This window comes from Cucurbita moschata, unplaced genomic scaffold (assembly GCF_002738365.1).
Source record: "Cucurbita moschata cultivar Rifu unplaced genomic scaffold, Cmos_1.0 Cmo_Scf00011, whole genome shotgun sequence".
Classification (NCBI taxonomy): Eukaryota; Viridiplantae; Streptophyta; class Magnoliopsida; order Cucurbitales; family Cucurbitaceae; genus Cucurbita; species Cucurbita moschata.
Window position 1 is genome coordinate 5115645 of NW_019268527.1, and position 22017 is coordinate 5137661.

At 35.8% G+C, this 22017-nt stretch overlaps 5 protein-coding genes across 7 annotated transcripts; 4 read left to right on the forward strand and 1 right to left on the reverse strand.

Annotated features, from left to right (window-relative positions):
• The first annotated feature begins 851 nt into the window (after positions 1-851).
• Positions 852-3656, forward strand: LOC111449972 (cytochrome P450 714C2-like). The gene is made up of 4 exons (XM_023090084.1): positions 852-1192; positions 1660-1889; positions 2480-3088; positions 3175-3656. The coding sequence occupies exons 1-4, from the start codon at positions 895-897 to the stop codon at positions 3607-3609; spliced, it is 1572 nt and encodes a 523-aa protein (XP_022945852.1). The 5' UTR covers positions 852-894; the 3' UTR covers positions 3610-3656.
• Positions 3657-3839: 183 nt separating this feature from the next.
• On the reverse strand, positions 3840-7937 carry LOC111449974 (pectin acetylesterase 9-like). The gene is made up of 12 exons (XM_023090087.1): positions 7799-7937; positions 7630-7712; positions 6777-6906; positions 6532-6611; positions 6338-6424; positions 5650-5774; positions 5510-5570; positions 5374-5430; positions 5217-5294; positions 5018-5123; positions 4129-4277; positions 3840-3979 (listed from the first exon to the last, which is right to left on the reverse strand). Exons 1-12 carry the CDS (start codon positions 7935-7937, stop codon positions 3875-3877), a joined length of 1200 nt encoding a protein of 399 aa, XP_022945855.1. The 3' UTR covers positions 3840-3874.
• Positions 7938-9827: 1890 nt separating this feature from the next.
• LOC111449975 (signal peptide peptidase-like 1) lies at positions 9828-13976 on the forward strand. 2 transcript variants are annotated; one of them, XM_023090088.1, is made up of 4 exons: positions 9828-10015; positions 10722-11640; positions 13060-13260; positions 13683-13976. In XM_023090088.1, the coding sequence occupies exons 2-4, from the start codon at positions 10843-10845 to the stop codon at positions 13800-13802; spliced, it is 1119 nt and encodes a 372-aa protein (XP_022945856.1). In that variant the 5' UTR covers positions 9828-10015; positions 10722-10842; the 3' UTR covers positions 13803-13976. The 2 variants fall into 2 exon arrangements, with proteins under 2 accessions (XP_022945856.1, XP_022945857.1); XM_023090089.1 differs by lacking the exon at positions 9828-10015 and adding an exon at positions 10263-10361.
• Positions 13977-14512: 536 nt separating this feature from the next.
• Positions 14513-19722, forward strand: LOC111449970. Of its 2 annotated transcripts, none has more exons than XM_023090082.1 (10): positions 14513-15008; positions 15166-15252; positions 15342-16276; positions 16388-16476; positions 16558-16661; positions 16733-16832; positions 17691-17766; positions 17865-17979; positions 18067-18598; positions 19054-19722. In XM_023090082.1, exons 1-10 carry the CDS (start codon positions 14702-14704, stop codon positions 19553-19555), a joined length of 2847 nt encoding a protein of 948 aa, XP_022945850.1. In that variant the 5' UTR covers positions 14513-14701; the 3' UTR covers positions 19556-19722. The 2 variants fall into 2 exon arrangements, with proteins under 2 accessions (XP_022945850.1, XP_022945851.1); XM_023090083.1 differs by having other exon boundaries at positions 14917-15008; positions 15156-15252.
• Positions 19723-20003: 281 nt separating this feature from the next.
• LOC111449976 (60S ribosomal protein L36-2-like) lies at positions 20004-21536 on the forward strand. Its single transcript, XM_023090090.1, has 4 exons — positions 20004-20118; positions 20285-20389; positions 21002-21201; positions 21293-21536. The coding sequence occupies exons 2-4, from the start codon at positions 20288-20290 to the stop codon at positions 21321-21323; spliced, it is 333 nt and encodes a 110-aa protein (XP_022945858.1). The 5' UTR covers positions 20004-20118; positions 20285-20287; the 3' UTR covers positions 21324-21536.
• The last annotated feature ends 481 nt before the right edge of the window (positions 21537-22017 follow it).

Sequence of the window (22017 nt, forward strand, 5' to 3'; positions counted from 1 at the left end):
TTATTTTTTAGTGTACGTATTCTCGGATAATACTTAAAAATATTTTTTAAATAGGTACGAAATATATATTAAAATTGAGTTGTAAATTATACTTTAATATTTAAAAAGGAATAAATAAATATTTTATAAATTTACATTTTATTTTTATTTTGCATCCTCTTGGATTTTATTTAAAAAAAGGTTGAAACCCAATTAAACTCAATCTAAAAAAACTCTTAAAATCTCAAATATTCATTGAAGGAAATAAAAACTATAATAAAAAATTATTTATGAGAAATAATCACAATTTAAAAAAAAAAAAAACAAAAAACAAAACAGTATTCTTGTTTAATTTCACTTCATGCATGAGAAACAAATTGGAACGGATGATGGACAGGTTGTTTGTGTTTGTCCCCCAAACTGTACAAAGAATGAGGGAAAAAAAAATATTTTAAAAAGGCCAAAAAAGGCATCCAATTAAATCACCACTAACAAATAAAACATTTAAAACATTTTAAAAAACGACATTTTCTGTTCATGCACCGACAATTTGACCTCTACTTCTACTGTGATATTCATTGACTTTTAAGGTCGGTTTTGTAACATTTTTTTTTTAAATTATTATAATTTTGTTTAATCTTATAAATCTACCAAAGTTTTGTCACATAATCTAACATTAAAAACCATATATTATACGGAAAATAAATTTATTTATAAAAGTCAAATATTCCTTTGTTGTGAAATGTGAATATCCATTTTAAAAAAAGGTCAAATATTTTCCATATTCCCACACAAACCCATCTTCCTCCTCCTCCCCTTCTTCTATATAAACCCTAATCCACCAACACAAAATTACAACACCTCTCTTCTTGTTCTTCATTAAATTTATTTTAATAAAGCTTTAATCTTTACAAAATGGTGGTAATTAGTCTCTCCATTGGGTCAATTACATGGGTTTTAGTTATGGTTTTGTTCGTGAAAGTGGTGGTTTCATGGTGGGTTTTGCCTGTTTTGGCTCATCAAAAGTTGAAGCGTAATGGGTTTCGAGGTCCTCCTCCAAGCTTTCCTCTTGGAAACATTGCTGAGATGAAGAGGATAAGGAAAGCTTCCGCCGCCATTAATGGCGATGCTCATTCCTTCCCTTCTTCCAAGGTCTCCCATGATATTCATTCCACTGTTTTCCCTCACTTCGCTCAATGGCAGGCCTCTTATGGTAATCAACTAAACCCCCTTCTCTTATTTATTTGATTCTTAACTAAATCGGTATACACAAAGCTCCCGTTCATGAAATTCTAAACTCGAGAGAAGAATTACATGTCAATTACTGTCACTGATGTGACATTTTTATTGATCAGTAGTAAAAATAAGTATATGATAACAATATTTTTGTTCAGTGTAACATATCAAAGTTTAAATTTATATCTAATTCTGTAACGGTCTAAATCTACTGCAGCTATTGTCCTTGTAAAGGGTAGTTTGTTCTCCTCCCCTCTCCAACCAAGGTCGGACATCACAAATTTCATTTTTAAAAAAAAAAAATATTAAGAATAAGCATAAATGACCTCCCATATATAAAAAAATGATTTTTTTTAAAGATAATAACTGTTAATTTTGAAAATTTTAAATTTTATTATTTTTGTATTTTTAAAGGTATAATGTGTATTTATTTTTGTGTTATAGGGAAGAAGTTTATATATTGGTTGGGGACAGAGCCATTTTTATACATTGCAGACCCACACTTTATGAAGAAGATTTCTGAAGCTGTGATGGCAAAGGGTTGGGGGAAGCCAGCCGTGTTCCGAAACGATAGGAGACCAATGTTCGGCGATGGCCTTGTCATGACCGAAGGCGACGACTGGGTTCGCCATCGACACATTCTCACTCCCGCTTTCAACCCCGCTAACTTGAAGGTAACTTAATTTCCTTCTTTCAAATAAAACGTTTTACAGCTCAACACTTTGTTATTAAGTTCGACTTAAAACTCTAAAACAAACTTATTTCCAAAAAAAAAATAATAATAATAATAAATATATATATATATATATATATATATATGCGCGCCCGTGTGTGTGGTTGGAAGGATTAATTTGTTTAATTTTTTATTTATTGGAAAAAGATTAATTAATATTTGTTTATATTAGTGGTGGATTATTGTGGTGGAGATATGACGTCATTATATTGGCCATATATAGAATGAAAAGTTAATTAAATGATTAATTGATGGTTTGCCAGATAAGATTGATTTTGATTTGTCCCTTTTTTTTAAAATAAAAAATATAATTTTTTTATATTATCTATTTAAAAAAAGTCTCATTCTTTTTAAAAATTTATAATATTATTCTTGATATTTTATAATCATTTAAAATTATATGGAGGACGTCCCAATCACATGTTTAGGTCACGTGATAAAAATAAAATTATTAAGTAGTTCATAGTTAGTGATATGGTCTTTTTGGATAATTAAATAAAAAATAATTAACGAATTTTTTAATTTTTGCAGGCAATGACAAAGTTCATGGTGGAGTCCACCACTAAAATGCTAAACAAGTGGAGCAGCCTCGTAAACTCCGCCGGTGGCGAAATCGACGTGGAGAGAGAAATCACGGCCACCGCCGGCGACATTATCGCAGAGGCCAGCTTCGGAATTTGCAACGATGGCGGCCGAGACGCCTTCGACTACCTCAGAGCTCTTCAGTTCACTCTCTTCCAAAACAGCACTTACGTGGGCGTTCCTTTCAGCAGCCTTTTTTTCTGCCCGGGCCGAACCCTAAGCGCCAAGCGACTTGGCGCTGCAATTGACCGCCTCTTTTTATCCTTAGTGTCGAAGAGGAAACTGTCGCAGGATTCCTCCTCTGATTTGCTCAGCCGCTTGATTGAGGGTGAGAAGAGCACCGGCGACGGCGGAAAGATGGGGCTGACGACAAGAGAATTGGTGGACGAGTGCAAGACTTTCTTCTTTGGCGGCCATGAGACGACGGCGCTGGCGACTAGTTGGACACTCCTGCTTCTGGCAACGCGGCCGGAGTGGCAAGATATTTTACGAGAGGAAATCAAAGAGGTTATTGGAGATAAGGAAATTGATTTCAACATGCTTTCTGGACTCAAAAAGGTTAGGGCAATGATAACTTTATCGTTCTAATTAAACCTCCAATTTCTCGTTACTGACCACAAGGTGTTTGATAAAATGCGTGACAGATGGGATGCGTATTCAGTGAAGTACTTAGGCTATACCCATCAGCTCCTAACATACAAAGACAAGCAAAAGGAGACATTGATGTTGGGAGCATGACCATCCCAAAAGGGACCAACATATGGATAGACATCGTCGCAATGCATCGCGACCCGGATCTATGGGGCGACGACGCGAATGAGTTCAAGCCAGAGCGGTTCGTGGAGGACAGCATTCGTGGCGGGTGCAACCACAAGATGGGATATTTGCCATTTGGATTTGGAGGGAGAATGTGCATTGGTAAAAACTTGTCCTCTATGGAGTATAAGATTGTGTTAACGCTAATTCTCTCTAGGTTTTCACTCTCTCTGTCTCCTAATTATGCTCATTCTCCTGCAACTTTGCTCTCTTTGAGACCTGCCCATGGCCTTCCTCTCATTGTAACCCCCCTTCACCCGTAATTTTCCTACTTCCTTGAGCCTTTTATAAACTAAAATGCTGTTGTCTTTAGCTCAACAACATGATTCGAATCTATGAACTGTTGGTCGAGAAATCGCTCGACTGCCAAAACTTGAATTATAATGTTAAATACAACTTTATTACACAATCTGTGCTATAAATTTATCTGGTATGTGTTGTGTCCTCCCCTGTGAAGAAGCTGCCATGAACAGCTATTTTGCTTTATAATGTTTTCAAAAGAATTTGCTTGATTATTGGCAGAGTTAATTATGCTATAAGATTATGGCAAGTAGAGTCGCATGGATAAGCACAATCAATCTCCTTTATGTTCCTTCTGTTGAAGTACCAATCTCCAACTGTTCCTGCTATAGTCTGCAAAATATAATTTTATTTGAACAAAAAAGATTAAATTACGAGTTCAATAACTTATTTGACACGAATTTGAGAGTTTTCGAGTAATTTAACGACTAAAAAACGAAACCCATTGCTGAATTTGTGGGTTGTGATTAAGAAAGAAGTACCTTGTTGTCAATTGTTGGGGAGCCCTTTGCAAACCATGTGTTTTGTGACTCACTTTGGCAATGAGCAAAACATGAATTTATGAACATTCCTCCTTTGCTTGAATATTGATAGAACAATTTTAATGCAGAAAGCATACTCGATCTTAGACCTAAATATCCAAATGAATGATAATATATGAGCTTTCTCGGCTACCAAACAAAGTCGGATCAGTTATGTAACAGCTCAAACCTAACACTAGTAGATATTGTCCGCTTTAGTCCATTACGTATCGCCGTCAGTTTCATGATTTTAAAACGCGTCAGTTAGGGTGAGGTTTCCACACTCTTATAAACAATGTTTCGTTCTCTTTTCAACCGGGATCTTACAATCCACCCACCTTGGGAGCCAGCGTCCTCGCTGACACACCGTCTCGGTGTCTGATTTTGATATCATTTGTAACAGCCCAAATACACCGCTAATAGATATTGTCCGCTTTAGTCTGTTACATATTGCCGTCAGCTTCACGGTTTTAAAACGCGTCAGTTAGGGTAAGGTCTCCAATTGAGGTGGGATCTCACAATCCACCCGTTATGGGCCAGCGTCCTCACTGACACACTATTGCCCAGTGTCTTTTGACACCATTTGTATCAGCCAAATCACACCGTTAGTAGATATTGTCCGTTTTAGCCCGTTATACATTGCCGTCAGCTTCAAAATTTTAAAACGCGTCTACTAGAGAGAGATTTCCACACCCTTGTAAAAAAATACTTCATTCCCCTCTCCAACCGACACAGAATCGAACTTGAAAATTCAACCAGACCAAGAATCGAACTTGAAAAACACCCGAACATTAGGGACTAAGCCTAAACTTCTTGTACTAAATTAGGGAAGGGGAATGTAGAGAGATACCTTGCAGCTGCTCAATCTGTTGCTTACTACAGGCTGCTGGATTCATTTTGCAGTGTTTCCATCGTCCATGTACATCAGCAGATGGCGGCACCAATCCATGATGAAACTATTTGATTCATGATTCAAAGGGCTTCAAATCAGTAATGAAATTGACACTGAAATTACATTATCACATAAAAAAGGAACAACATTTGTTTACTTGGTAAACATCATAAGCTGAATTCAGAATGAAAAACGGTGTGGCTATGTACTTCAAGGCATACTGTGGGAATATGCACTGCACATTATGAAACACACAAGAACTTTAGAAGCATGTAAAGTAACGTAAAATGAAGTGAATGTAAGTAAACAAGTACCAAATCTGGAAGGTTAGAAGAGGCTGTGCAGTTTCCATTCAGATTTGGCTTCATTCCCTGTCATCCACACGCCTTGTGGGTATCACATTAGACAAGACATTAAAATGTGTTGATATTGATGGAGAAAGCGAGGTACCTGGAGAGCCACAAGATCCTTAAAGAAGCCCCTCATGGTGTGTGTTGAACCAATGTCTTGTCTGGGAAGATGAAGCATTAAAAGGGCACACAAAATCATCAACTTTGGAGATGGGTATTGAGAAAGAGTGAAGAACTCACAAGTCAAGAAAAAATCCAGCATCACTCAAGCATTTGACAGTGGCGTTTCTTGGTAAATAGTTGGTGAAATCTTCACAGTGCAGAAACGTTGCTAGACCCCCAGCTGAGCAACCAGAAAGCAAAGCCTGCAAAACCATAATAGCTTCAATTTCTAGCATCCATGTCGTTTTTTCGAATGTTTTCGTAAGAACAATCAAACCCGTTATAAAGAAACGAAGTTAAAAGAATTAAATAGTTATTAAACGGGATTTTAGTCCTTGAAACGAAGGAAAATATACATTTTTGTGCAAGAATAATATACCATTCGTTACAATCATACTCTTACAGCAACGAGACAGCGATTGTCCTCTGGTTGTTCTACTCTAGCGAACAAGTTAATCGTGAGAAATTGAAATTTCGCAAACAATGTCGGTGTATAATTGAGCCACAGGTCACGTTTGCGAGAATTGTTTTAGAAAAACGTGAGAGAGAAAACATTTGAAAGCAATTTGGAAGAATTAAAGAAAGTAGCGGCCTGGTTTAACTATTATATAATTCAGGGGGGAAGAATTAATGACCAGTAATAAAAAAGTCAATGCGAGCATTTATTGAAACCATGGACGTTCTTTTTTTAGTATTTTTGTCGTGGTAGGAGAGGAATGAATGGTTACACATGAAGACCATAATAAGACATGTTTTATGTTAATACCTTATTTGCTGTCCCCAACCCTTTTGGTAGAAGGTCAAGAAGGATGGATTCCCATATCTTTTGGCCTTTGAAATAAAGCGGCGATGTCTGTAATTGGTTTGGAACCAAGACATGAAATTAGACAGAGACATGGGTTTACGAGGTTTAGAACAAGGGAAGAACATGAAACAGAACAGTAATGTCTGAAAATTTACCCCGTTGTGGAACAATGCATCTCCTCCAAATGAGGCTCCGTCACAGTACCTCAGCTTCACACGGTTCCAGTTATAAAAATCTGGTTCATACACAAAACTTATCAATCACATGTCTATTTAACTCCTACTCCATACGGATATCAGGAGAAGTTTCTCTCGGTCGACTAAATGGGGTTGGAAATAGAGATTATATTGCTCGCTAATTGGAGAGAAAGAGATTAATTAGGCTAAAATGGATTATATACCTGGATTAAGAGAAGCATTATTGCTGAGAATACCATTGAAGTCTTCCCATTTGTCCATCAACTGCGTTGAACCTCTACGGCTCTTGGCTCTCTCCAAACAGGACTCCACGTCATTGCACCACCCACCTCCCTATTTTTCCCAACTTTACCATACTTAAATTCTGCCAAATTACATATATGCCCCTAAACTTTATATTTTATTTTTAAAAATATTATATAAGTTCGATCTCTCCTGACTATAAATTCATCGTAATATAATAGTAACTTGACACGACGTGATGGTAACTAAACTAATAGTTAATTGGATCAAGTCAGAAAAAACAACATTCGATGATTTGTTATCCAATATTCTAGAAATTACTGTTTCAAAATTCATATTGCTAGTATAATAATTGAGTTCTTTTCTTGTAGGGAATTTACTTATTGAGCTAAAATGATGGGTAATAAGATAGGTTTATTAATGCATTGACAAATTTATTAAAAATAATTATTTTTAAATTTATATAATTGACCTAATAAGATGAGAATATTAATAATTGGAAATTTTAGAAAATTTGTTATTTTAAAATTTGTATAATGTCTTTTGAAATAAAAAAACAAAAATGCCACTTCAAAAAAATAGTATATATGTTAATTACTAATTATCCGTTATATTTTATTTCGATTTTCTCTTTTTAATTTCTTTTTTTTTTATTTGTTTTTTTACCCCGCGTGCCCATTTGAGGGTTAATAAGTATGTGGTAGGAGTCGTACGTGTCGTGTGCTCATTGGACTATCCGTAATTAATTAAAATATCCAAAAATAGAAATATGCAAAATATAAGTTGAGATTAAACTGAAGAGAAATGATTGACCTCGAACTGTAGAAGCCAGTTTCCGGCTCCGGCGCCGAATCCCCTGTCGAGGTGGTACGCCGGCAAGCTGCCGTCCAAACAAACTGTTCCAAATACAAAACAAAACAGAATCCGATCAAATTCCATCAGAGAAAAGTAAATGAACTGAATGTATATCTATTTCACTTACAGGCTCCGACGGAAGAGGCATTTCTAACCACCGTCATCGCCACCTGAAGCCGTGCTCCGGCGAGCGGTAGTGACCGTAGCGCTGCAGCAAGAAGAAACAGAACTGCTAGGAATGGAGCTCCGAAGGCGGCTGGATTCATCTTCAGGCGTCACCGGCGATCAGCGACGCGTCGGAATTGGAATTTATTGGAACGGAGGAAGAACAACGGGGGGTTTTTATAGATTTTACGTGTGTGTTTATTACGTAGTAGTTGGCCAAGCATTTGACATTGAATATGGTGTTATTTACGAGAGTTGCCATTAATAGGAACTTTATATTAAAAAAATAAAAATAAATGCATGTAAGTCTAGTAGTGATATATCATATAGATCAAATAGAATGAAATGAAATAAAATAAATAAACTAAAACAAACATTAAAAAATTATATTATTAAAATTGATAAAAAAAATCAATTTATATTTTTTGTATGGTATGGAAGAAAATTGATTTATTTAAAAAGTTTAAAAAATGTAGGATTAACTTTAGTAATTTGTTTCAATATTTGACAAACATTATTGATTAATTTGCCTTTTCTAGTGCGTCATTTACCTTAAAAATCTCCTAAACAATCTTTCCAAATAATAATAATAATAATTACAGATTAAAAATATTTTCTCTTGTGCTATTTTTAAAGAAAATAATTTTTCTTTAATAAATTAAAATTAATTATTATAAAAGAGAGGGACTGTTGACTTAAAGCGTTGAATAATTTTGGTCAAACTGGAAAATAATGGAAGGAATTGTGAGGGACAGGCTATTGAGTTGATTTGACTCACCATATTTACGTATGATTTATAATTATAAGTATAACTCACCAATATTAAATTTGTACATTTATTTCATTTTGATAAACTCTTGTTTTTTTTTTTTTTTGTATTTTTAAGGTTGAATTAATAAAAAAAAAGTATTATCTAAAAAATATTTATAAACTTAAAAAAAAAAAAAAATCAAATAATATTTCAAACACAAAAAAATGCTTTCAGATAGAAAACTTTAATATTTTTATTTTTTTAAAATATAATTAAACTTTTAAGATATTTTTTTAAAATAAAAAAAATACTCTTTAATATTTTTCATATTTTCTCCTTGCTTTTTTTAATATCGTCTTATTTCACTTTTCAATCTCTAAAATTACTCTTAATTATCTTTTTTATTGGAATATTGAAATTTTAAATAATCATTGGGACATAAATGTAAGATATTTCAAGACTCAAATAATTAACTTCGTTATTTTCAACTCAAATAAATTAGCTATTTGGGTGTTGAAATTTATTATATTGTTTAAAATACTAAAAAAATAAGAGAATTGTTTGTTTTATTTATAGCTATGATGTTTAAGACGAGAAAAAAGATCGAGAAATTGGAAAAAATTTAGTGACTGAAAAAATGGTGAATCGTTGAATTATATATTTAAGCATTTTCTTTCCAAAGTTTATTGATATTTTATATATTTAAAATAAATTTAAGGATATTAATAAAAAAAATAAAAATTTTAAAGATTAAAAGATTAAAAGAGTACTTTTGAAAAACTAATAATTATTAAAAGTTTAAAAGATATTTGAATGTAAAGGACAAAAAAAAAAAAAAGATTCATTCTAAATATAGTATATTTTTTATTTATTATTTTTTTTTATAAAGTGTTTTAAAAATTAAAAAATATTTTTGAGAGAGTAAAAAGTTGGAATACATTTTTTTAATTATTAATTTAATTTATTTTAAAATGTATTATATATAATATTAAATTATAAATTTAAAAAATGATGTATAAAATACTCTAAATTAAAAAAAAAAAACATTTAAATTTGTGTAGGATAGAGTTTTTATCATTATCAAAATTTAAAAATCAATCGATCTATTAAATCTAAAATAAAATTTACGTTTTTAGTGATTTATTAAATATTTTGTGAAGTTAAAATACGTGGTACAAACTTTAAAGGGCACCAACTAAATATATAACATAACATAATCATTATATTCTTAATTCTTGTTTTAGTCTTATTCTATTCTTATATTGTATGTGCAAATACACTTCTCGAGTTCATAAGAACGCCGAATTTGTAATTCAGCGAACTAAAATTTCCTTAGCATTCAGCTCTTCACTTCGAGTGAATAGATTTGTCTGATCAGAGTGGCTAAAAGGGAGAGCCCTTTGAGTTTGAAGACCTTCAAAGTCCAAGGTTAGTCTTCTTTGTTAATCATCTGATTTTGAGGAACCCTAATTTTGCAATCGTCTCGTCTTTCAAGAACTTTGATCGCTTATTGTGTACGTATCTGAATCTGTGTACGCGCTTGTTTTACTTCAATACGCGTAGGATTTTATTGCTTTAGTGTTCTTGCCCTAGATACATGATAGTCTGTGGATAAATGTTGTCAATTGACTGGTGTTTCAATTGGAAAAATTAAGGGATTTGCAATTCAAGGCCCCGTCGACCCTTTATCTGAGGAAAACCGAGAAATTGTTTCGAGGAATTGCGATTTTAATCCTTACGACGGTTGGTAGTTGATATACAATAGGCTGTGTTTGTAAGTTTTTCGGTTCTTGGGCTTATTCACATAATGTTGATCATCTTTTGCTATCTTTATAGTGATTTAGTTGTAAGCTGGATGGAAACCGACTGCAGTGATTGTTGGAGATTTTCATTCAAACGTGTTTTTATTTGTTTGGTTGAATTTTTTATGGCTCATTTTTTATTTATTCTTCACCATTCATAACCTTTATTTATTGCATAATCGTGTATGAAAGTACTCTTTCTGCGATGACCGAATGGTTCTTCATATTTGAGTCAAGTTTTAACAGATTTTTGTTCTGAAGATAACTCTCTTGGTTCTGTTTGCTGTGTGTGTGCGTGTTTTGTTAATTAACTGCTGCTTTTGGTCTTGCAGGTTGCACAAATTTCTCTGGTCAAGTATACATCAGAGAAAGAATGCAACTTTGGTTGCCTAATTTACAATTTTAGGAGTTTTAAAATAGACAACGAAATTGAAGAAGCGCAATTAGTTCATTATGGAGCCTTTGTGGAAACTTTTATATTTGCTGGAACCTGCACCTGTCACTCTTATTGTGACTGCAGTGGCTGTTACATTTGGATCTGCTTTCCGGGCCCTAAATTATGGAAAGGAAATGGAGAGAAACCATGACTTTTCAGAAGCATCCATTACCTTAGACAGATCCCAAGCGTTAATGATCCCAGTTATGAGTTCTTGCAGTTTGCTTTTGATGTTCTACCTGTTTTCTTCCATGTCTCAACTTCTTACTGCATTCACAACTGTTGCTTCTGTTTCATCCCTCTTCTTCTGTTTAGCTCCCTACATGGCCTACTTAAAGTCCCAGTTTGGATTGGCTGATCCTTATGTATCGAGGTGTTGTTCCAAGTCATTTACACGAATTCAAGGGTTATTATTGTTGGTATGTTCTGGTTTAGTCGCAGCTTGGCTTGTTTCTGGGCATTGGATTTTGAACAATTTGTTAGGAATTTCAATATGTGTTGCATTTGTCAGCCATGTACGTCTCCCTAATGTTAAAGTATGTGCAATGCTCCTCGTTTGTCTCTTTGTATATGATATATTCTGGGTCTTCTTCTCTGAGAGATTCTTCGGGGCAAATGTAATGGTATCTGTAGCAACTCAGCAAGCATCAAATCCTGTTCACACAGTTGCTAATAGTCTGAGTCTTCCTGGTTTGCAATTGATAACTAAGAAGCTCGAGTTACCCGTCAAGATAGTCTTTCCCAGGAACTTACTTGGTGGAGTCATTCCAGGAAAACATGCCACTGATTTCATGATGCTTGGTCTAGGTGATATGGTATGCAATTCTATTTTCCTTGCACTATCTCTCTTCAATAACTTTCTCCAGCATCAGTTGTCAATTTTCTGTTTCTTCAGTTTTTCATATATAATTGGTTGTTCATCTTTCATTGCAAAGAAATTAGAAATCTGCCCGTTAAAAGTCAATTGCAATGTTAACCAAGGTTAGAGAACCCTGCAGCTCAACATTATGCTCTATCATATGTAAATCGTTTACTTCCCAGGGCTCAGACTCTGCAAACATTTCTGACTGCATATGGATATTTAGGGATCTATTTCTATAAGATTTTCTACCTATAACATGAAAATACAATACTTTTCATCCTGAGTTGATGAAATATCCCAAAACTAGGGTTTCATGTTATAGAATCCCATTTTTGTGTGTATGTGTGCGTAAATATTTAGCAGGAATATCTAATCTCATCGAGACAATGAGCCTACAGAGGGATGAAAGCCTTGACGCATACTAAGGAGTACTTAAACTATAATGACAAAAGCAGCATGTAACTTACAATAAGAAACAATAGGAAATCATCCTAAAATGCCCAGGGAAGGGCTGTTTGGAATGTTGAGGAGGGGAAAACCTGGTTTTTAAATTAAGCAGCATAGGAGCAAGAGATGAAGATATTAATGTGTTGTCTCAATCTTTTTGCTCATAAATCACCAGCCTACGGTGAGCCCTGAGCACTAAGCTAGGGTGTCAAGCTTTTTTTTTTTTTTTTTAAATGTCATATAGTTACATTGAACTATTTACTTAATATTTGCATTTGTATTTCATGTCAATATACGCGTAGTGAAATCAATTATTGTGGTGTCTGTTTCTAAAATCTGGTGGAAATTAACATCAGAGAAACCTTGTCACATCCGGATTATTTCTGTGGGGAAATTGTTATCAATTATTTGCTGTTTCTTATGTTGATTGTGATGGTAACTATTGCTGGTGTTCAATAAAATTTTTGGTACTTGATTGAATGTTATCCATCTCAGGTGAACTTTTATGCTTGAGGATTCAACATGGTAATTGATCTTGTGAAGGGAGAACCTAGGGCAATTAAAAGTAGAAGAATTCGTGGGTTATCCTTCGAGAATTAAATAACTCTCTCAAAATATAAAGCATCGTGCATTTCTAAGTTCTCTCGTATGTTATAGGGTGAAATAATAGCATATGGGTTTTGATTTGATGAATGTAGGAGGTGCAAAGGTCTTTTTGGTTTATTTAAAAAACTTGAGGTAAAAACTGTTTTGTGGTTACAATTGGCAGTTTAAACATGACTTGGCAACTTCATAGAATGTTGTAGAAGGTTTTGTTGTGAATTTCACTCCATTTTGTTACATAATCGTATCCTTCCTACACTGCGTCGATCGATTCGCTGCTTCTCTAAGGTGTTTCTGTAATGTTCGTTGTTTCATATTGTAGGCAATTCCTGCCATGTTTCTAGCTCTAGTTCTTTGTTTCGACCATCGGAAAAGTAGGGATACAGTCAATCTCTTAGATATCCACACAAGGGGCGGCCACAAGTATATTTGGTATGCCCTACCTGGGTATGCCATTGGGCTGGTGACTGCTCTAGCTGCCGGCGTCTTGACTCACTCACCTCAACCTGCTCTATTGTATCTGGTAAGCCATTTCATCTTTTCTACGTCCATTCATGTATGCATATTTTCACAAGAGTTAATGTAGTAACCTTTCTTATAGGTCGAAAATTTGTATCTCCACCTAACTAACTACATTATATTCTCAACAATATATTATGGCTGATATTTTTCCTTTTTCATTTTGGATTCGGAGTTTCAGAGTCGTGGATCTTTTTTACATCTCTAAGTTATTGAGGAATTATTTTAAGAGGCTTGCCATATGTCGCCGATAGTTTTGTCCTATTGAATATAGGAAACAGACTGTGAAAGTATTTCGTTTTGGTATCTAGTAGTTATTAAGATATATAGAAATTTTGAAATTCAAATTCTATGATTATTTCGAGGCAGCCACGTTCGAGGTAACTCTCTGAATTATTGTTGTTATGGATTCCCTATGTTGTGCAGGTACCTTCTACATTAGGACCTGTTATAGCCATATCTTGGATGAGGAAGGATTTTTTGGAGTTATGGGAAGGTCCCTCGCCGAACCACAATGATAAAGCGCGCCAAGTAGAAGTAGTTTGATGATGAAGAGAATTGTAAAGTGATTTGCTGTATCAAATGCTATCATCCTTTGGAAACATTTGTCATTTGTATGAAAATTGCACGCCTTACTAAAATTCTATTTAAATGCCCAAACCGAGTGGTGAAAAGAAAATAGATTATATATCACTTCTTACATTTTATTTTAAGCACAAACGTACTTATAATAATTTAGCCATAGAAATATTTGCAGTCTTATTATTATTATCATTATTATTTCCATTTAGCTACGTGTTTTATATTAATAAATTTTTATCTTTGCTTCGTATTTGTGTATTGTTTTTAAAGAAAATTAATATTTTATCCAACATATTCGAATTTCACACTTAAATATAGAATTAAATGAATGAAAAAAGAAATCCACCTTTAACTAATTTAAACAAAATTATATATATCTTTAGCTAAATTAATAATAATAATAAAAAAAATACTTAGTTTATTATATTATTTCTATTTTTTTTTTTTTTTTTTAAAATTATGAGTATAAAAGCTTCTTTTATTTTTTTATTTTTGAAAGTTTTTAAAAAAGTATTACCATATTTTAAAAACAATTTTTAACATTTAAAAGAGATATTAAGTTATTTTTCATATTTTTTAAAAAAAGTCAAATTGTGTTGTTGGAGTTACCTTATTGAAACATCGAAGTGACGACAGACAAGACGGGAAATCAAATAAACAAACAAACATCTTCTTGGTTCGGATAGAGAGAGAAGTAAAAAAGACCCCCTTTTCTTCCGCCCTTTTATCCACCAAAATCCCTACACCTTTTTCTCATTCAATTCCTTCTTTTTTTACAAATTCAAGCTTGAATTTTCTTCCTCAATCCAATCTTCCTCAATTTACAGTAAATTACTCAATCTCCGTTTGGAGTAGGCTTTTTCATGGCTTCCACTCCTTCCACATGTTCGCCCAACTCTCTCCAGCTTCGTCTCGCTCTCAATTGCAAGAATTCCCCCAAATTCCCTTTCCTTCCTGTTCGCGCCACAGTGCGGAAGTTGGATCCTCGCCTCCAGGTGATTTGCCGCCCTATTGTTCATAATAGCGCGAAAATCGCGCGAACAAATGGACTGCGTCGGAATGGAATTTGTTTTGCTGGATCGGATTCCAAGGCTGATGGATTCTCCGGGTGGTCGGAATCGGATTCCGGCGAGGAGGATTTGAACTTGCGGACAAAGAATTGGTTGGCAGGTACTAATTATCTTGGTTTTCCCCCCAAATTTTAATTATTGGGCTGCAATTTCTTGATGTTAATGTGGTCCTTTTGTTGTTTTGGTGTTTAGGGCCAACAATTTAAACATTTTCGTTTTGAAATTTTGATTAATGGTTTTGAAGTAGTTTCTTTCAGGGTTGGTGGGGATTGGAATTACTGGATTCATCCTTGTCTCTGGAATCACCTTTGCAGCATGGTCGATAAACAAGCAGAATTGTTCCAGTGAGTTGTTTTCTTCAAGAATGCTTTTCTTTTTTGTTTCTTTTTGAGCTGTTCTTATCTGATTGATGAACAAATTTGCATATACGTAGAACAAAAGGCACAAATGGTGGCCTTAAGTACGCCCCAAGAATTATTGTTGGACTCTGATTCTGGAAATGATAAGCTTAGTGAAGATCAAAAAGAAGATAACAGTGTCAATGCAGATGATGATAATCATGAGGAATTTTCTTCATATACAGAAAATGATGCAACTCTCAACAAAAATCGAATTGGTGCCGTTGCTGATGTCGAGGAGTTATCAGGAAATGATGTTGAATCTTCATCTAATAATGATAATGTCAATAATGTTGCTTTCTTGCAAGAGGATATCCAATCTGATTCCTCGTTAGCTGTTACGTCGGTCGCTTATGGAAGATCTGAGATCGATTCGGACGTTGATTCTGGTTTTAAAGATGTAAATTCTGGTACAGAAGTGTTAACTTCTGAACCTGAAATGAATGATGAACCGGATAACTCGCCTGAAACGAAGTATGATTTCAGCTCTGAAAAGTTACCAGTCTATGATGATAGTTCATCAAATTATAATTCTGGCTACCAGGATGAGACAGCTGATCCTCCTGTAAATGAAATCGACGATTCTTCATTGCATGAATTGGGATTAGTTGACAAAGAGACCGTGACCGAATCATTGGAAGGAGTTCTGAACCCTGGCAAAACCAAACAGCTCTTATCTGAGGAAACTGCATCGACCATAGAACAACAAATAGGAAGAGGATTATCCAAAGCTGCGTTTGTCTCTGTCACAGCTTATCCACTGGCAGATGATCAAGAAGAACTAAATCATGAAACAACCATGAATAGTTCTGCTGCCGAACCGGAACTACAAGGGAATTTATTTTCTTCTGCAGGTGTTCCTGCTCCTCTGGTTTCTGCAGCTGTTAAGACACTTCCTGGCAAGGTTCTAGTGCCTGCAGTTGTGGATCAGGTTCAGGGGCAGGCCTTGGCAGCACTGCAAGTTTTAAAGGTACTTCGTGATGCCGTTCCAAATGGCACATGCATCGGAATGTTCATTTTGTTGGATTGATCTTAGCATATCCTACTCTGCCTACTGCCCTAAATATTGTAAATTCTTCAGGTGATCGAGTCTGAAGTTGAGCCGAGTGGTCTATGTACTCGTCGGGAATATGCTCGTTGGCTAGTGTCTGCAAGCTGTGCGCTTTCAAGGTAATTATGATTGCAGATTTAGTTGACTGAAGGATTTAGACTTTAGGAATCTGATGGTCCGATGAATTGTTATAATCATAGGAACACTGCATCTAAAGTATACCCAGCAATGTATATAGAGAATGTTACCGAGCTTGCTTTTGATGATATTACTCCTGAAGACCCTGATTTTGCATCTATTCAAGGTCAGTAGGATATTGGAGTTTTGGGATATGAGCTTTTCTGTTCTACCTTCTAATTCATCTATATGTTTCAGGTTTGGCAGAAGCTGGACTGATTTCGAGCAAGCTTTCGAGACATGATATTCTTTCTTCATTGGACGACGACGAGGGTCCTTTTTATTTCTCTCCCGAAAGGTTATTTTCTTTTGTTCGTTTTGGTTTGCATTATTCTTTTGATTTCCATCAACATTATAAATCTTTCCGGTTATTGATTAGATATATCAAATCACCTGATGTAATTTGACATTTGAAAGGATGGATCAAATCCTTTTATTCTTGTGAGACTCCAATTGGTTGGAGAGGGGAACAAAGCATTTATTATAAGAATATGGAAACCTCTCCCTAATAGACGCGTTTTAAAATCGTGAGGCTGACGGCGATACGTAACGGGCCAATGTGATCAATATCTGTTAAGCGGTGAGCTCGGGCTGTTACAGATGGTATCAGAGCTAGACACGGGGCGATGTGGGGGGTGGATTGTGAAATCCTACATCAGTTGGAGAGGGGAACAAAGCATTTATTATAAGGGTGCGAAAACCTCTCCCTAGTAGACGTTTTCTAAAACCGTCAGGCTGACGGCGTTATGTAATGGGCCAAAGCGGACAATATCTGCTAGTGGTGAATTTGAGCTGTTACAAATGGTATTAGAGCCAGACATCGGGTGGTGTGCCAGTGAGGACGCTAGGTCCCTAAGGGGGATGAATTGTGAGATTCCACCTCGGTTGGAGAGGGGAACGAAACATTCCTTGTAAGGGTGTGGAAACCTCTCCCCAGTAGACGTTTTAAAATCGTGAAGCTGACGGCGATATGTAATGGGCCAAAGCGTACAATATCTGTTAGCGCGGTGGGCTTGGGCTGTTACAATTACTTACTAATCTTGGAACCTTTTAAAATATTTAATTGCATTGACTGGTCTTCTTTGAGTTGCGGTTGTTTCTCATCAACCGTAAGATGAACTAACTTGCCTCTGCCATTTATTGTCCAAAACTGCAGCCCGCTATCACGTCAAGATCTTGTGAGTTGGAAGATGGCCCTAGAAAAAAGACAGCTACCTGAGGCAGATAGGAAGGTCAAATTATTTGAAACTTGACCTTTTGTTTTCCACATTTAGAATTTTGTGTTTACAAATTATCATCTTTACCGAACTTTGGCTCGACTAAAATGCAGACGCTCCACCAAGTTTCTGGATTTATCGATACCGATAAGATCCATCCAGATGCTTGTCCTGCGCTAGTTGCCGATCTTTCTGTCGGAGAACATGGAATAATCGCTCTTGCATTTGGTGCGTACATATAATAGCAATTCGTGTTTTTTTTTTTTCCCTTTCAAAATTCCTTTCCAATTTTAAAATTAACTTTGCTTCTTAAAGGATACACAAGGCTATTCCAGCCGGATAAGCCTGTAACAAAAGCACAAGCTGCCATTGCTCTTGCAACTGGGGAGGCTTCTGATATCGTAAGCGAGGAGCTTGCAAGGATTGAAGCCGAGTCAATGGCGGAGAACGCTGTGGCTGCACACAGTGCTTTGGTAGCTCAAGTTGAGAAAGATATTAACGCCAGCTTCGAGAAGGAACTTTCCATCGAAAGGGAAAAGGCTGACGCTGTGGAGAAAATGGCAGAAGAGGCAAAGCAAGAATTGGAAAGATTAAGATCTGAAAGAGAGAGAGATAATATCGCCTTGATGAGGGAACGTGCTGCTATCGAATCGGAAATGGAGGTTCTTTCGAGGTTAAGAAATGAGTTGGAGGAGCAGTTGCAAGGCCTGATGAGTAATAAAGTAGAGGTATCTTATGAAAAGGAAAGAATCAACAAACTCAGGAAAGAAGCTGAAATTGAAAATCAGGAGATTTCCCGCTTGCAATATGAGCTTGAGGTTGAGAGAAAGGCGTTGTCCATGGCCAGGTATGGTTTTGCAACTCTTTTCTTGTATGAGGCTGACACTGAACATGAAATATTTCATTGAATTTAGCTGTGTTTATAATGGAATAGTTAAATAATAAGAAATAAGAAAAAAGGCTAACTTGAGCTAGCTCGCCTAGATAAGACACGTAACGGCCCACATCAGTTGGACCGTTACAATCGGTATCAGAGCCAGACACTTGACGATATGTCAACAAGGAGGCTGAGCCCGGAAGGGAGGTAGACACTAGGTGGTGTGCCAGTGAGGATGTTGGGCTCCGAAAGGGGTGGATTGTGAGATCCCACATTAGTTGGAGAGTGGAACAAAACATTCTTTATAAGAGTGTGGAAACCTCCTCCTAGCATACGCGTTTTAAAACATTGAGGGGAAACCCAAAAAAGACAATATCTGCGTTCTCGTGGAATTTAAAAATGCCTTCAATTTAACTTTGACGCAGATCTTGGGCGGAGGAAGAAGCAAAAAGAGCAAGAGAACAAGCAAAAGCACTAGAGGAGGCAAGAGATCGCTGGGAAAAGCGGGGCATCAAAGTAGTCGTCGACAGCGATCTCCGGGAACAGGAATCTGCTGGAGATACTTGGCTCGATTCCAGCAAACAGTTTGCAGTGGAGGAAACGGTTGGTAGGGCCGAGAACTTAATGGACAAGCTTAAAGGAATGGGTAGAGAAGTAAGAGGGAAATCCAAAGACATAATTGAGATGATCATCCAGAAGATAGCTCTGCTGATATCAAACTTGAGACAATGGGTCCGGAATGCTGGTGAGAAGGCTGAAGATGTAAAGAATGTGGGCATCGCAAGGGCAAGTAGATCGGCAACTGAACTGCAACAGAGCAGTGCAGAGATGGGGTTGGCCCTGAAGGAGGGAGCTAAGCGAGTTGTGGGAGATTGTAGGGAAGGAGTAGAGAAAATTTCCCAAAAGTTCAGAACATCGTACGGTTAAGAAACAAGCGATGGAGCAGGTGAGTGATGATGATGTACTGTAATTCTCAAATAAAGTTGGCGTTCAACTTTCAAAATTTTGCTAACCTACTTTCTATAATGGAAACTTCAATCCATTTCTACCCACAGCCACAATCTAAAACAGGATAATCGGTTCCATTTTGTTCATTTTCTTTTGCTGATTTAATTCGCTTTCCTCGTTTTTTTTTTTAAACATTTTTAATGAATTGAACTAAATCAAACTGGAGAAAGCCCAATAATAATGTCTAGAGAAAGCCCAATAACATTTACTGCAGAAAGCCCAATAATATTTATTGGATAAAGCCCAATGAAGAAGGCCCAATAACATTTGCTGGAGAAAGCCCAATAAGATTTACTGGAGAAAGCCCAATAAGATTTACTGGAGAAAGCCCAATATACCAAGATAATATTAAGGTAGAAAGCCCAAAAGATCCTTTGGATACCCGGCACTCGTCAATATCTCCTTATAAAGGAAAGCTTCTGAAACCCTAGTTCTTCAGCTTCGCTTGCCTCCGATCACTTGGTTTTAGTCCGTCCGAGAAGGTACCAACCCTTTTTTTCTCTCTCTCTTATACGATAATTGAACAGAATATTTCTCAGATACGTTGTTTGCTCTAGATTTTGATTCTACGATATTGATTTCGTCCAAGAGTGTCAACTTTATTTGTGAATGTATTTCTTTTTTTTTTTTTTTTTTTTTTTTTAACAGGCAATGGCTCCGAAGCAGCCGAATACTGGTCTCTTCGTGGGACTTAACAAAGGGCACATTGTTACAAAGAAAGAGTTGGCCCCGCGCCCCTCTGATCGTAAAGGAGTGAGTTAATTATGCACCAACTCAATCTAGGGTGTACATTGCGTTATCTTATATTCTCTTCAAACTATTCCGTTTTTATAATTTTATGTAGTTGATTCTGTGCGTCTATGATCTTTTTGGGGATTTTAGTGATGTCTACAACCAGGGATTGCCTTCGACAAAATGAAACTTGGGAGTGTTGATTTAATGAGATATTTGTAATCTTATGTATAATGAATTCATGTTATTTACTTAGCTCAAATGCAAGGGGATAGGTCTTGATCATACATTTGATTGCTTGTGAATTGGAAGCATGAAGTGAACCTTCTAGTTTTGGTCCGTTATTAGTTTCCTGAAATGATTTTCCGACTGTTACCCTTCAAAAGTTCTTATTGACGGTAATGCTTAATGTTTGTTTGTGCCCAATTAGATCGTTAATGTTTATAAATAGTACAAGAATTCTCATTGTGAGGCTTTTGAGCCATATGCATATAATTACTCTGTTTTCATATCATACAAATTTAAGCTTGTTTGTTTTGGAATGTTTTTGCTGCCATGTTATTTTAGCTGTTGATAGCTAGAAGTAATTGACATTAATGATTAATTTTGACATGAATTTGATTGATACCATAGAAAAGCAGCAAGAGAGTTCTCTTTGTGAGGAGTTTGATCCGGGAAGTTGCTGGTTTTGCACCATATGAGAAGAGAATCACTGAGCTTCTTAAAGTTGGAAAGGACAAGAGAGCACTAAAAGTGGCCAAGAGAAAGTTGGGAACTCACAAGAGAGCTAAGAAGAAGAGAGAGGAGATGTCCAGCGTTCTCCGCAAGATGAGGTACTTATACAAGTCTTTCAATTTCTCTAACTATGATTGAATTGCTTCCTCGTAATTTAACTTGTTTCTTTGATCTTCCTTCTTGAAACAGAGCTGGTGGAGGCGGTGAGAAGAAGAAATGAAACGCGTGTGGTTAATTTTGAAGAAACATGGTTTTAGATTGTTATGTTTGTTATCCAAAATCTTCAATGGATTCTTAATCCTTATTTTAGATGAGTTATGATGGCATGTATTAGAACTTGTAAGTCTTCTTTTTGGAAGGAAACTTGCGGCCATTTGTATCTCTTTTGATATAATTGCCATTAGCTTCTTACAAGGAATGCAGCCTTTTTTTTTTTAATAGCCTCTGTTAACCCTTTATTTGGTTCCACAAAAATGGTAGTAATTTCAAAGATTCTCCACTATTGCTGGATTCTGGACCGATTTCCTTGTGCTCAAAATAGGTCCCAATCTTCTTAGCTGATCATCCATCTTTCAAACTATGGTCATCCATCTTTCAAACTATGTGTCTCGAAGGCAACGAACGAGACTGTGAGACTGGAAAGTAAAGAAGACGAGTTCATAGCAAAGCTTAGTTGGAGATAGTTGGAGAGATTTGATGCTAACATAAAAACCTCTATCTTCCCGCCTACCAATGGAAGAGAGAACCGCTTGGACATCTTTGAGAGAACCGCATGATATAAGAAAGCTGGACTCTAATGATTTTTTTTTCTATTAATTATCCTTTCAAATTATTCGACAATTATTTGAGGACTGATAATGTGAGTATAAGAATACAAATCAGCGATTAGACATCAAGTCTTTTCTTTTATCAAA